This window comes from Ambystoma mexicanum, chromosome 1p (genome assembly GCF_040938575.1).
Source record: "Ambystoma mexicanum isolate Mex_15411 chromosome 1p, UKY_AmexF1_1, whole genome shotgun sequence".
Classification (NCBI taxonomy): Eukaryota; Metazoa; Chordata; class Amphibia; order Caudata; family Ambystomatidae; genus Ambystoma; species Ambystoma mexicanum.
The window spans coordinates 117,888,107-117,902,523 of record NC_090921.1 but is presented as its reverse complement, the minus strand read 5'-3'; the positions used below and the strand labels follow the sequence as shown (position 1 = coordinate 117,902,523).

General features: G+C 43.5%; 1 protein-coding gene across 1 annotated transcript in view; it reads left to right on the top strand.

The window, feature by feature from the left end:
- The window catches only part of LOC138566931 (phospholipid scramblase 3-like), a 304,959-nt gene that overhangs the window by 212,683 nt on the left and 77,859 nt on the right, over nucleotides 1-14,417 (top strand). Inside the window, exons 2-3 of the mRNA XM_069644686.1 lie at nucleotides 4,070-4,263; nucleotides 7,034-7,061. Coding sequence (XP_069500787.1) covers nucleotides 4,096-4,263; nucleotides 7,034-7,061 — 196 coding nt within the window. The 5' untranslated portion in view covers nucleotides 4,070-4,095. The remainder of the gene's footprint in view (nucleotides 1-4,069; nucleotides 4,264-7,033; nucleotides 7,062-14,417) is intronic.

The window sequence follows — 14,417 nt, the reverse complement described above, 5'->3', positions numbered from 1 at the left end:
TCAAGGTACTCCCCTTCCCCGAGGGTGTTTACAAAGGTACTGGCAGTAGCGGCAGCGCACCTGCGCAGACTATCCGTCCAGGTTTACCCTTACCTCAACGACTGGCTCATAACAGGGGAATCCTACGAGACATGCCTATTGAACACTCAGAAGACAATAGACCCCTTATTCAGTCTGGGATTCTCCATCAACAAGAAGAAATCCAGCCTAGACCCCAGTCAAGTCAAACAGTTTCTAGGGGCTCTAATTCAGACAAAAGACGGTCTTGTCTTCCCCTCCAACGAGAGGGTTCAAAACATGCTGTTTCAGATCCCTCAGTATGTAGCCAGTCAGGAAATGATGGTACGCAAGGCCATGCGACTGTTAGGAATGATGGCGTCCTGCATTTACTTAGTTCCTCATGCACGTCTGCACATGCATCACATGCAAGAGTGGCTCAACAGCCAGTGGTGTCAGGCCAGCGGACAATGGGAAGATCTGGTAGTTGTCTCGCCAGCCCTCGTTCTCTCTCTGCAGTAGAAGCCACTCACGACCGACGCATCTCTCATGGGGTGGAGGGGCTCACTTGCTTCAGCAGACTGCGCACGGCGTGTGGCCCCCACAAGTAGCGTCCAACCACAAATCTGTTGGAACTACTAGCAGTATTCAAAGCACTGAAAGCCTTTCAAACACAGTTACAGGGGAAAAGAGTCCTGATCTAGACAGACAGCACCACGGTCATGTACCTGAACAAAGAAGGGGGCACACACTGCCCAGGGCTATCCAAGCTGCCCCAAAACATTTGGATATGGGCTGTCAAACACAGAATGTTCCTGTTGTCCCAACATGTTCCAGGGGAACTGAAACTTCTGGCAGACATGCTCAGCAGAGATTTCCCACTGCCCGTAGAGTATGAATGGCGACTACACAAAGACATCGTCTCCAACGTTTTTACAGAATGAGGCTTCCCAGAGATCGACTTGTTTGCTAGTCTGGAGAATGCCCAATGCCAAGATTATGCATCCAGGTACCCCCAGAACCGCTCCAAGGTGAACAGGCTCTGCATAGCATGCTCAAGGAAATTTGTTTACGCTTTTCCCTCGACTCCACTGCTCAACAAGATTGTGCACAAGATGCACCAGGAACCAGTCACCATGATATTGGTGGCCCCCATGTGGGCCCGTCAACCCTGGTTCTCTCATGTGATGGAGATGTCCCTCGCCCCTCCTATGAAACTGCCCTGCCCGTACAACGTGTTGTCTCAGGACAGGGGAGAAATACTGAATTCATGCCTGCAATCTCTGAATTTAGCACCTGGCTCCTGAGGTCTTAGAGTTTGAACACCTTCAACGCCCTCAGAGATGTATGGACGTACTCAGGGAAGCGAGAAAACCCAACACCCGATACTGCTATTATAGTAAATGGAAACGCTTTGTTATCTGGTGTAATGCCAAGGGCGTCAATCCTATTGACTGCTCTGCTACTCACATTGTATTGTACCTGACCCACTTACTGGGTTCACTTAGCTGCTCTCTCAGCCTACACTATGTCACAACAAAGGGTATTGTTGTGGAAAATACCAGTTATCAAGGCTTTCATGGAAGGGGTTAAGTGGATTCATCCCCCCACTTCAAACCCAGCTCCTGGATGGGACTTAAATGTGGTTCTGACTAGATTAATGGGGTCCCCCTTGAGCAAGTCTAAAAGGACTTACCTATCAGACAGCCTTCCTAGTAGCCATCACTTCTATAAGACAAGATAGTGAACTACAGGCCCTTTCAGTACTATACTCTTTTGTTACTGTTCACAGGGATAAGGTGGTTCTGCGCACTCAACCTCGATGTACACCTAAATTTATTTCCACATCAACCAGTCAATAGAACTACCCACTTTCTTCCAGAACCCCGCTAACATGACCGAAAGAATCCTACACACGTTAGATGTGCAGAGCGCAGTCATGTTTTACCTGGAAAGAACAAAACCACAGAGGAAAACAAACCAATTTTTCGTTTCAATGACAGCTGGCAGAGAAGGGGATCCTGTCTCGAAATCAGCCATCTCAAGGTGGATTGTCAAATGCATCACACTATGTTATACTCTTGCTAAAAGAGAACTGCCCTTCAAGCCTAGAGCTCATTCTACTCGAGGCACTGGGGCTTACATAGCATTCATTGCAAATGTTCCCCTAGAGTCCATTTGCAAAGCGGCAACCTGGAGTTCTGTACACACCTTTACAAAACACTATTGCCTAGACATTCATTCTAGGTCTGATTCACAGGTGGGACACGCAGTACTAAGACATCTTTTCTCTACTGTTCCTTCTCACAAAACACCTCCAACTCTGGGTACTGCTCCCTATTCTATGCACAGCATGTGATTCTAAGTAAATTAACAAGCATCAGAAGACATGCATTACTCACCGTAATAGCATTTTTGATGATTGTATCTGCTTAGATTCACTTGCGCCCACTCTTCCTCCCCGCTCGGGTGGAAGGAACAAAGATACTACTTTCTCTCTTTTATGTACTCACTCACATTAGCCTTGCACTCCCTCATGGCAGAAAAAATACAATCGGAGGGACCTCGGCACTTGAGGGATTTTGGGTACACTACACGTCACGGTAGGGATAGTGTTACAGACACGCCTATGTCGACGTCCCCTTTCGATCCTCGAAAGACAAGATGCAATAGTCTGCGGTTACCACTGGATGTCGGACCATATGCACAGCCTGTGAATCTAAGCAGATACTATCACCAGAAATACTATTACGGTGAGTAATGCATTTGATATTATGGATTTGGACCTTGTTTACATGGTTTTATTAAACTGATTAGAAGAGGGGTGGTTGAGTGGGGGATCGCCCTGCTATGCATCGCCCCATCACCTTCCTGTGTGCTCTGTTGGCATTAAGACTGTAAGCAAGTCTTTTCAGCACCACCATGGTACGGCTCCCTTGATTGTTATTGCAGCCATTCAGCCTGCTATCTTACGTGACTTTGGGGTCCCTATGTTTGGGAGTAAGTCTTAGTGTCTGTGCCACACGCTAGGTGTTTCCTACCTCCTGACACCACTGCTACGTGCCCTGAGATGTCCTCGTGGACCCCATGACAAAACATGGTTACCCTCTTTGTCCAACCTCCGTGTTGTGCTTCTCCAGCTTTCAGCCCCCATTAATATGGACTGTACAATTAGTTACTGTTTCTGGCTTTTGCTGTTTTTTTTCTCTATACTGTTCATATGCCAAAGGTTTGTACAACGTCCTTCTTGCACAGACTCATACAAAACAATCTCCTAAAGCCAATATGTACTTAATAAAATGTTCCCACTGGTTTTCTGCGTTGTATCTTTATTAATAGAAAGCCGGTTCTTCCTGTTGTGAAAGAGCTCTGTTCTAGTCCATGGCAGCCAACTTTCTATTCATCATTGAAAAGCTCTCAATACTCTAGGTACGTTTTTGTAAGCATCATGCAGTTCTCAGAAGATAACAAAACCCCTTCACCGTTGGCACCCCAGAGAACATGGTGGGATGCTGATGGCAATAATGGCTACAAGCTCCACCAAACTGAAATGGCACCGCATGCGTTGGTGGGATGCTTTTCTCATCTTTTCTCAGTTTTTCTGCAGTTTTAGAAAAGCAGAGTGGAGAGATCAACTCGAATCTACCTGTCAGCAAGCATTTATTTTTAATTGTATCTTAACTCTAATAATGTTATCACCAAGGTGCAAAATGTGCACTTGCCACTAGCCATTGGCTAGTGATATTTGACTCCTGGGGAGTAAGAAATGAAGTGGTGTGTGTGTGTGTATAGAGTTGAGGTGGCGAGTGACTGTTTTACGGCTGGCTTGTAGCTTGCAGCTTGAATTCTTGCCCCCTGTTAGCACTGTACTTTTTTCATTAGGAGAAGCCTTGCACATGTTATCTCTGCGTGTTGTGCCCTCATTGATGCACATGAAGTAATTCAAATCTTTTTCTTTAGCGTTGGAGTCTGCGAGAACGTTAAGTCACTCTTAGGTCTACTGCTTTTAAGGAAGGTTGAAAAACTTCATACAAACACTGATGTGAGTCTGCCTCTGGTGTTTAATTTGCAGGCTATTCTGCGGTGCCCAGCAATACCATGAAGGGCATGGATCCGGTTAATCCCACTTATAATGCCATGAACCCTCCAATGCCGTTAACCATGCCGCTACAACCACAGAGTTACCCGGCACCACCACAAACCGCTATAGTGCCGTACATGGCAGAGATTCCTGGAGTCACCCCAGGGCTGGAGTACCTGACACAGGTGAGTATATTCTCCAACTCAGACCTACCTAATTACTCTATAGTTCTTCACCTCCGTCTTTATCATCTCTGTTCCGCTACGGTCTTGTCCTTGTTGCTCTTTTACCCTTTGTTTAGCTAATTTATATTTTTCTCAAAGTGCCTCTCTTTTAGTACTATTTAGATTATTTATAAACATTCCCTTATGAATATCTGTACTAATGTTTAAAGGGTACATGTTAGTTGTGACTGCTGCCACTTCAGAGAAGACTCTATTGAAGGTGAATATTCTGAATTGTAAACCTTCATTGTAAATGTGTTTTGTACATTTTGATAAATTATCTCTCAACTGCTACTTCTCTTTATATTTATCCATGTTTTATAGTGCTCCAAATTGAGTTCATAATGGATTACTAAAAGAAATTCTTAATTATATTTATCCACCATTCTTTCCTCTATCTTTGTTCAAATATCTCCTTGTGTGTCTGTATGGCTCAGTATCAATCATTCTAGCTTTATCTCTAGGGGTTGTTAATATTCCTGAATTAACATTTCCATTCAGATTTAGTTCCTCTGATGTAGCACATTTTTCTATGCTGCTTTTATTATCTCTCTAGTTCGATTACTCTTTGTACCTCTCACTTTTTCACTTCATCTCCAATTAGCTTTCTGTCTTTAGATGGATCCAATCGACATCCCTCTGTCTATCTCTTTCCAACTTTGCATTTTTCTCTCACTTTGTTTTCTCCCTCTTTTACATATCTCTTTTGAACATCTGCACACTTTTAATTATGGCTTGTGAGCTCTGTATTGTATTTGGTTTATTCTCTAGTCCAATTCATTTATATTCAATATGTTAGTTTTATTGTATATATCTTTGTTTATATATATCCCTGAATGGCATTAACTGTTTCTTTGTAGATTGGTCTCTCAATCATTATCTTTGCTCTCTCAATCATTATCCGTACATACCTTAATGTACTATGTAACCTTTTTGTCTTCATTACACATTAACTGTTAATCTATCTTATTTATTTTTGTTCACATGGCTTAGCTTATCTCTTGGTCTTCCTCTCCTTATTTCTCTTCTAATTTACCCATCCACCCCATATTTTCATAGTATTTGTTTCTATAGAATGTTTCATGCAACATTTAAGATGGATGAATTCCATTATCCTTTTCAGTTCTGTCTTGTACTCTCGTTCTTTTGTTTCTTTGTCTTGCATTTGTTGGTTAATGCTCTATTCCTTTTTTTTCTATCTTCATTCGTCTATTGCTGCCTCTCTTTTTCTCTTCAACTCTCTCATGTTACCACATTCACCTTCCTAGCACTTTCATAATAGCTCTGTGCTTTCAGTATTTGTCCATCTCTCTAGTTCCTACTTTATTCACCTGGCTCTTTCAATCCCTATCCTTCTCTTATTTTGCCTTTTCTCTCCACTTTTTTCTGTTAAGTACTCCTCCCATATTCTGCTTCTCCTCAGACTCTGCTTTCTCTCTCACATAATCTACTCATTGTCTCAGATTCAGACGGATCTGCCCCTCTCATCCTCTTTGAAAGTTCTATCCCCTCTCATCTTCTTTGATTTCTAATCTCACCCTCAGTTATGTTTTTCTTCCTTTTTCTTAATTTTCTTTTTCTTTTTGCTTATTGAATTAAATATCTTTTGTTCTCTCTCTGTCTGTCTCCTCTGTCCACATTCTCCAATCTTTACTGTACATTATTTTTTTGTTCTTCATTGTTTTCCTCTTACTTTTCTCCTTCAAATCATCTTGTTGATAGCTGTATTTGCCTACTATAGTGTACCCCCGAATGATGTAATGAGATTAACAGTAACCTCTACATTAAAAAGTTAATCCTGTCACCCACAGAGAGGATTTCGCTTGAGTACTGCCCAACTGGAATATCTGTAGAACCTGGCTTGCCAGAGGCATCGAGGGAGAGCACCGCATCTATTTACACTTGGGCCAGCCTGGGGCCCATAGGCGTGGATTGACGGCAGCGTAGGGCCAGAGGACAGACAGTCATAGGAGCACTTGTATAGACATTGTGAGGATAAGGAATGTAATCTGTGTGTGATGATCTTGGGTCATGTGTACAGAGAGTGGGAGGAGGTTGGCGCCATGGCCAGGTATTTTTAGGCAAATGGGATTAAATAGCTAGTACCTTTTGGTCCCATAGACAACGTGTGAGTAACTTTGAGCACATGGACAGAGTGTGTGGTGTTTAGGCACACAGACAGCTTGGAGCTCATTGACAGAATGAGGGAGTAGAGGCACGTGTATAGACCATCAATAGATATTCTTTTGCCATAAACTTGTAAAGATGCTGATATTGAGTTTATTAATTAATACTAGCTTCAAATCCTCTTCCCTCTCATTCCCCATTTGTCATTTTACCTCACCTTTTCCTCCGCCATTTTCATTTTCCCAATGTCTTCCTCTTTTTCAAAGCAGCAATATGACCTCAATTCTTTTCAGATTAAATAGCAAGCAATGTTTAATTTCTTCTAATGTTAGAAGACTGCCCCTTATTGCTGCGATTTTGCGCACAGCTGGATTGGATGGCACGCCTGACAGCTTGGATGTGCTGAGTTTTTCTTCCACTGTTTATTTCATGATGACATATGTGTGGGGATCTCTGCACCATGTGTCACCTGCCCTCAATTGTGGTTGGCAATTTTCTGGGTAACTACCAGTGCCACCACTGTAATGCACCACTCTAACCCAAAATAGAATGAACAGATCAACCAGAACGACCGTGTTTTAATTGTCTTTTCTTTCTTTTTCAGATCGATCAGGTTGTAGTCAATGAAAAATGTAAGTCTCTTTTTTGCCTTTTCTTATGCGTTTCTCCCAAAGGTGCTGCAAGAACGACTGGGAGAGAATAATAACTGACTGTGTGTATATGTATGTTATGTTAGGTTGCTTATATGTCACTTAACAAAATCCAAAGGTGTTCAAAGACCTTGAGTAGGTGCCTGGGGGAAAGTGAGGGAGCCACGAGCTGAAAAGGATTCGGTTAAAATTATCGAATCTAAATGACCTACACCACCAAAAGTTTGAAAATAGAAACTACTAAAGGTCCTACTGAATAAATGTTCGTAGGACATTTGTAGTATCTAGTTGGTGGTGTAGGTAAAAAAAAAGAATGGCTGCTGGGGTGTCCACTGCAATATCCCGCTCACAATACCATACAGTATTTTCAGTCTAGTGAGCAGGGGTTGCGGGGGACAACCCTGCAGCTGGCCCAACCAAGAAAAAAAGGAAAAAGGCTGTGGGGGTGTCCCCTGCAATATCCCGCTCATTATACTATACAGTATAATTGCAGGGACATCCCTGCAGCTGACCGGACCAAAAACAAAAAGAGGGAAAAAGGCTGCGGTTGTGTCCCCCGCAACACCCCGCTCACTATACTACACAGTATAGTGAGCAGAGTTGCGGGGCACACCCCTGCAGCTGACCCGACAAAAAGAAGAAAAAAAAAGAAAAGAAAGAAAAGGACCTTGCAGCGCCGGTTCCCGACCACGGAAGTGAAAGGGAACCAGCGTTGCAGGGACACAGCGCTTCAGAATGAAAGGTAAGTAGGGGGGTGGTGGTTTGTTGGGGGCGTGGGTTAATATATGTAAGGATTTGGGGTTGTTTTACCATGGATGTCCACAAGGGAAATGTACAAAAATTTTGTATAACGTACATTTCTCATGCAGTCATTTCCGTTGTGAACATTTCAGTTGCAGTAAAACAACCCCAAATCGTTGAAAAGGATGCCCTGATCAGGTGTATTACGTAGGCTTGATTTCTTGCATGCTGAATACTCCTGCAGCAACATGGCTAGGAAGGAGGGAGGAGGAGTAGATGGAGAGACTGAAGTCGGGGAGAAGCCAGGGCAATGGCCACCTGCACTCTAAGCCTAACGCCAATTTAGGAAGGCAAAGAATAGCTATATGTAGGTCTACCTATGCCCGGGAAAGATTAAATGGACCCTCTCTACTCCTTTGGTCCAACTCCTTTAACCCCTAATGGCATAGTTCCAGTGATATGTATGCTCGGGGTGTATCCATAATGCAAGAGTAAAGAGGACAAGAACTTTGGAAAAAGTCCTTATTTGCAAAGGGTATGTCAAAAAAGGGAGCAAGACCTAGCCACACATCTTCAGGCGCTTTCATGCCCGACTCTAACAATAACACTACATTCCAGACTCTGTTTGTCTTGGATTTCTTTTTCAATGTGGGGCCAGATTCTGAACATTTTAAATCACCAAGTGGGCCAGCGGGCTAAACCTGAAGACCACACAGGAAGGAATATTGCACTCAAAGTGACCTCAAAATAACTTTAACACCAATGATAGCACAGGAAGTTACAATTAAATAGACTGGGAAATGTTGCTTAATATCCAACAAAATGTAACAGCAACAATACAAGACTGCACAACCGCACATGTATAGGTATTGCCGCCATATTCCAAGTGCAGCCTCAAATGCCCCCAGTATTGAAGTTATGGCCTGGGAGTGCTTCACATGCCAAATATAGTGATATATTTGGCATGTGAAGTGTAGGCTGTACTTTGCATATAAGATATGCAAAGTACAGCCTCAAGTGTGTTAGGGCAGAATTACATTTTTTTGTACTTATTTATTTAAGAAGTGTTTTCAGTTTACATTGAAGCTCTTTACACTATGATTCTGTGTAAATCTCATAATTAAATAAAATCACAAAGCAAGAATAAACGGAAACAAAATCAAACATGAGAAAGGATCAAACATTTCTCAACTACTTAGTTTACATAACTCTAAAACACAATCCCAAATGGCTTGCCATTCTTTCTCCACCTGTTGAACAATACGTTTCAATTTCATAAACATTTTTTCCAATAATTTACCCAGAGCTAGAATTCAATTTTTGGGACTCTGCAGTCTCATTTTATGAGACCTTTACTCATTTTGTTTTTTTGCTATTTCGTTTTTTGGGTTGTCTAATTTGCTTTGGCACTCAGAGGGACTTCTGCTGAAGTCCTCCTACCACTACATTCCTTATTTTTATACTTGAGGTTTATGGTAAGTCCCACTGTATTGGCCAGTCCCAGGGGGCTTTGTCAGGCACCACATTTTTGCCATAGGATGATTTTATAACCCTACATTGGTTTTAGGGGGTAGGCTGATGCCAGCTAATATTTACTTTTGGCTTCACCAGGAGGCAACTACTGTTAGTACTTACCTCTGGGCCTTATGCTGGTGGGTTATTCCACTTACTCCGTCTCAGGGGTACCCGTGATCTCTGGGTTTTGGGTTCTGCAGGTCCCCTTCTACCTTTTCCGTGCCTAGGGACTGCCTATCTAAAAGATATCCTGGATTTTAGTAGCCCCCCGGGCTGTGTTAGACGTTGTGTTCCCCTGTGTTCAACACCTTAGCAGAATGTCATGGTCTGTACTGTCAAATGCTGCAGAGAGGTCCAACAATATCAACAAGCCCACCTGATCCTAATCGGCTATCATCAATATTTTTAAAAAATGTATTTAGTTTGTGTGTTTCTGTTATTTATTTTCCACACTGTAAAAGAAACACTAAAAAAATAACATTACATAAAATTCAACATTATAAAAGATACAACATACATTACAATGTCTTCTAGCTCAATATACTATTTTCTCTTTAAGTTACGCCCAAGTTGCCATATCATCAATACAACTTCATCTACATTCTAAGTCTCTCTCTTAAGCAGACCAATACCATTTACAAAATGTAGGATTTTAAGCAAAAGGGGGATATTAGAGATGGGCCTATAGTTAGAGAGAATCTCTAGATCCAAAGTTGTTTTTTCCAAGAGTGGGGAAACCCAGACTTGTTTCAAATTCTCTGGAATGTCAGATGTTCTAAAGACATATTTATAATCCTTGAGATAGCGGTTGCTATAGCCTCCACACAAATATTAATTCATTTTGAATCACACGGATCTCTTGAACAGTGGTCTCTGTGAGCAAAAGGTTGCTCAACTGTAGCTGTTCTGCATTCTTTTCTGAAGCATGGGGGCTAGTCTGATGCTGGTAGGGTGGAGATTCCACAGTCTGGGGCTGTAGATAGAGAAGGCTTGTTTTCTGGTCCTAGTCTATTTGCAGCAGTAGATTTCAGGTCTGCCCGTATCCTTGCCTTTCACATGGGGTAGCGTGAAGTTGATATAAGGGAGACAAAAATCTAGAAATTCTTGTCTGAGTGGGAATGCGAAAGTATCTCTCACATCATAAAAATCGAGATTAAAGTCTTCCAGAATGATAAGGGTAGTAATGATTTTTGATTGAGAAAGAGTTAGATCAGTAATATCCCTAAAAAGTGGATCATATTTCGGAGGTCGATATGGCGGAGCCTCTGGGAGTGTTCCTTGTGTTTGGTACTCTTGTGGATTGCTGTGCTGTGGTGTGGAGTACCTCTACTATCTCCATTGGAAAAGAGGAGGAGTGAACAGTTAAAAACCCCCTACTCACGCGGAGCGTCACAGAGTGTCTGGGAGTGTTTCTTGTGTTCGGTGTGGGAGGTGAGAGCAGTGGAAATGGACACTAAACTCTCACTAGATTCATTGACTCTTGCATCTGCTTTGACGCGAGCAAGATTACAGCATTTGCAGTCAGCGCCCGCGGGGGGCCGACAGGTAAATACATCTGCAGCAAAGGACTTTATGGTATGTGGCCTGTACGAGGCAAGTAACTTTGGGCAACCTTTCTTCCCCTTGCCTGTATCATCGCAGATCTGTCCTCCTGCTCCCGCCATGTTATCTTCCATGTTTTTAGCACCGGCGGCGCCCTCAGACTCTATTGACTTTATCATCTTATGTCCAGTTGCGCAGACCCCCCAGTACTTACCGCAGTCAAGCCGAAAGGACGTGCTGCTGCTTCTGTTGTTCCCTTCGCTTCAGCTGTTTGCTGCTCGCGGGATGGCGGGGTTGTGGTCGAGCACTTGGGCGGATGCGTATGCGCGGCCTGTCTGCAGGGCCGTTAGCACGGTAAAACAGCTAACCCGGTCTGTGTTTTGGAGCGGACAGAGGCTGGTGTGCGAGCCGCACTCTTGGGAAACGCATGTACGTCTTTCACAGCCTCTCCAAGGTCCATTGGAGACTTTGTAAAGCAGATGGAGGGCTGTAAAAATGCTCTAAACCCAGATTCCTACCACAGTGATAGTGAACTGCGTGGAATAGCTCAAACTGATGCCTCCCAATCCTCACTTCCCTCCTCACTCAGAGTACTTACGTCGCGTGTACTGCAATTGTATAACAGATTGCAAAAAAGGAGAAAAAAGAGAAGGCTGTAACAAAAGATTTGATGTTAAATGAGCAGCAGAAATCCTCCAAAATCTATCAATTTTGTTTAGAGACAGAGGCTTGTGCAGTTAGTGATTTAAGTGCCCATGCTAGCCAGGAAACACAAACAGTATGTCATGAGAACACAACACCGAGGCTAGTTGAGGAAGTCTTTCTGGCAGCTAATGACTTAAAGGAATGGTTTGGTCAGAAAATATTATTGTCCCTATGGTTGGCCATGTGTTTTTAACCATAATTCGATTGATCGTACAAACATTTCCTAGGCACCTTACCCGAGTTTTCGTCTCTTGAACACAAGCAAAATCAGGCAGCAGGGCGCGGCCATCTTGTGATAATCTTATCACTTTCCGCATCGCCCTGGCTGACCTGCGTTTGCGCCCCTAAATCATATCCCCCGCCCCTGAGACTAACATCACTAGATGCATACCGCCCATTTCACAACGCCAAAGCACGTCTCGTGTCAACAATCTCTGCACCTCTGCTAATGATGTGTCACCATGGAAACGGCAGAAAGCCTCTTTCCTCGATAAGTATAAACAGAGCATTTCACAACACAAACAGCAGATTTTCTTTTCCATTCATCTCGCTGTATTTCTTTGAGTATTCTGTGAATCGTTTCTGTGCTCTGGTCAGCTACCTTCGCTGCTTGTAGCCCGTGTGAACAGATACCAGTACGACCACTATAAATTATTTTAGTTTCTTTACCACACAATGGCAACAATAATGCCCTACCTGTACGAGCCCGAGTATTCCGAGGAGGAATAACTGGAAAGATCAAGCTCTGTAGACGATGGGGATTTGGACAACAGTTGGGCGGACGTTTCAACAGATGAAGAGCCTTGGCCTAGTCACATGGACAGTGTTTTGACATGGTGTACCTGCAATTGGTGCACGCTAATGCCAACCGAGATGGAGAACTGCTACTGCTGAGAAAACTCTGGATGCTTGTCCTACATATCGCAAGGCAATCCACAGCCGCAATGCGTTACAGAGCTGCCAGACTTCACGGCAGTCTGTCTCACACGTTCCGTATTGAGGATTTTGATGGTGCTTATGCACAAACTTCGCACAACAGTATGCCCTTGTAATCCAAGTAACGAGTAAGTATAGTCTGGTTGTGATGTCAGTTAGGCCACTGCTATTTCACGGTTGTCCCCTATATTCTTGTAACTTCAAGATATCATTGTCATATCAGTTTAGTCTTGCAATTCTCCAGTAATAGTCGCATAAAAGTCGTTCAATATTGTGCAGTGTCTAGTTAGCATTTGACCTGGCAAAAATGCCATTGCATACAAGAATTGTCATTGACAACTAATGTTTAATACACTTATCTTGGTCATTTAAAAACAGATTGTATCTTTCTCTTTCATAGGTGGTACCGGCTGGTGGCCTATCGTTCGTACACATGGTGGCTTCATGGGAGGCTTGGACACCTCGTTCGACGAGGTATACCCGCCTGTGTCGTTGGCGCCATTAGACAACCTTTCCCCAGTGACAGTGGTAAGTACAGGGGATTTTCACTCGCTGAGCTGCAACCAGACCTTTACAATGTCTAATATTTTTGTGCCATCAAAATAAGAAACCAAATAAAACACAACGGCCCTCATTAGGACCCTGGCGGAGAGGGGTTTACGCCAGCGTAATGCATGGCGTACCTCTCCGCCAGACTACGACATTCCGTAGCGCCATGGAGATTTTTACGCCTGCTTTTTGCAGGCGGAAAAATCCATGGCGCTACGGGACTTGTTGTTAATTACGCCACCGTAATTTACGGTGGCGTAATTAACGCCTTCCCCACTCCCATTATACCCTATGGGGCAAAAATGGGAATGGGGAAGGGTAAATGGGGATTGGGGACTTACCACCCCGCCAACCTCGGAATGGGGCGGTAAGTCCGCCAACCCCCATGGCGGTATTGGCAGCTCTGCGCCATGGTCCATGGTGCAAATTGCACCATGGACCTCCGCCAGGGTCGTAATGAGGGCCAACATATTTTTTATCAATGGCTGTTTCAGTTTTTAAGTGAATCAAGTGTGTCTCCATTCAGCAGTGTTCCAGTGCCTTGTCTGCATGCCTCCCGGCCCATCCACTCCACCCCCCACTAACAAAGGCAGTTTGCACCAGTAGATGTGCGCTGCCATGGGGTGCTGTCATGGGCGCGAACGGCCAAGGTGCCAAACAACATGTACACTTCAAAAGGTATCCTACGCCCATGGGCCATTGCTCACATGGCCTCCTCAGACCCTGTGTCTCCAGGAAGGCCTTCCCTGAACCAGACCGCTCCCCTGCAATGCACACAATACCACGACATATACACGTCATTCATTCACAAACACACCCCTTTTTGTTATTCTTTATAAACCACTGCATATTTTCCATGAGGACATCTTTGAACACTGCAAGTCAACTTGTGAACGTGCTACTCTGTGACCGCTTCGAGTGAACTTGTCAGTGTGCTACCTGTGAACATCTCCCTGTTCTCCTGCCACTAATTACTCTGCTTGCTGAATCCAACTGTTTGTTGGTCAAGGTAAGGGCATGTATCCTAATCATATCTCCTTCATTTGTAAATTTATATCTATTCCGAAGTATCTAACTCCGTAGAGCTATGTTAATTTGTATCATTGGTATTGACTTGAGTTTCTTTTTTTATGTTATCGATATATCAATTTTTATCAGTGTCAATTGTCATCGTATTGCATCCTTCGTGGACCGTGTCTATAGTATAAGCATGTTTCCTTTTCATGCATGATAGACCATTCAAGGGACGAGTAACATGTTCTGATTTTCAACACATCAATGAATCGTTTGTGAAATTTATTCCATAATACAGCCGCACACGCTGCACTGGTTTTGCTGTGGTGCCCAAAA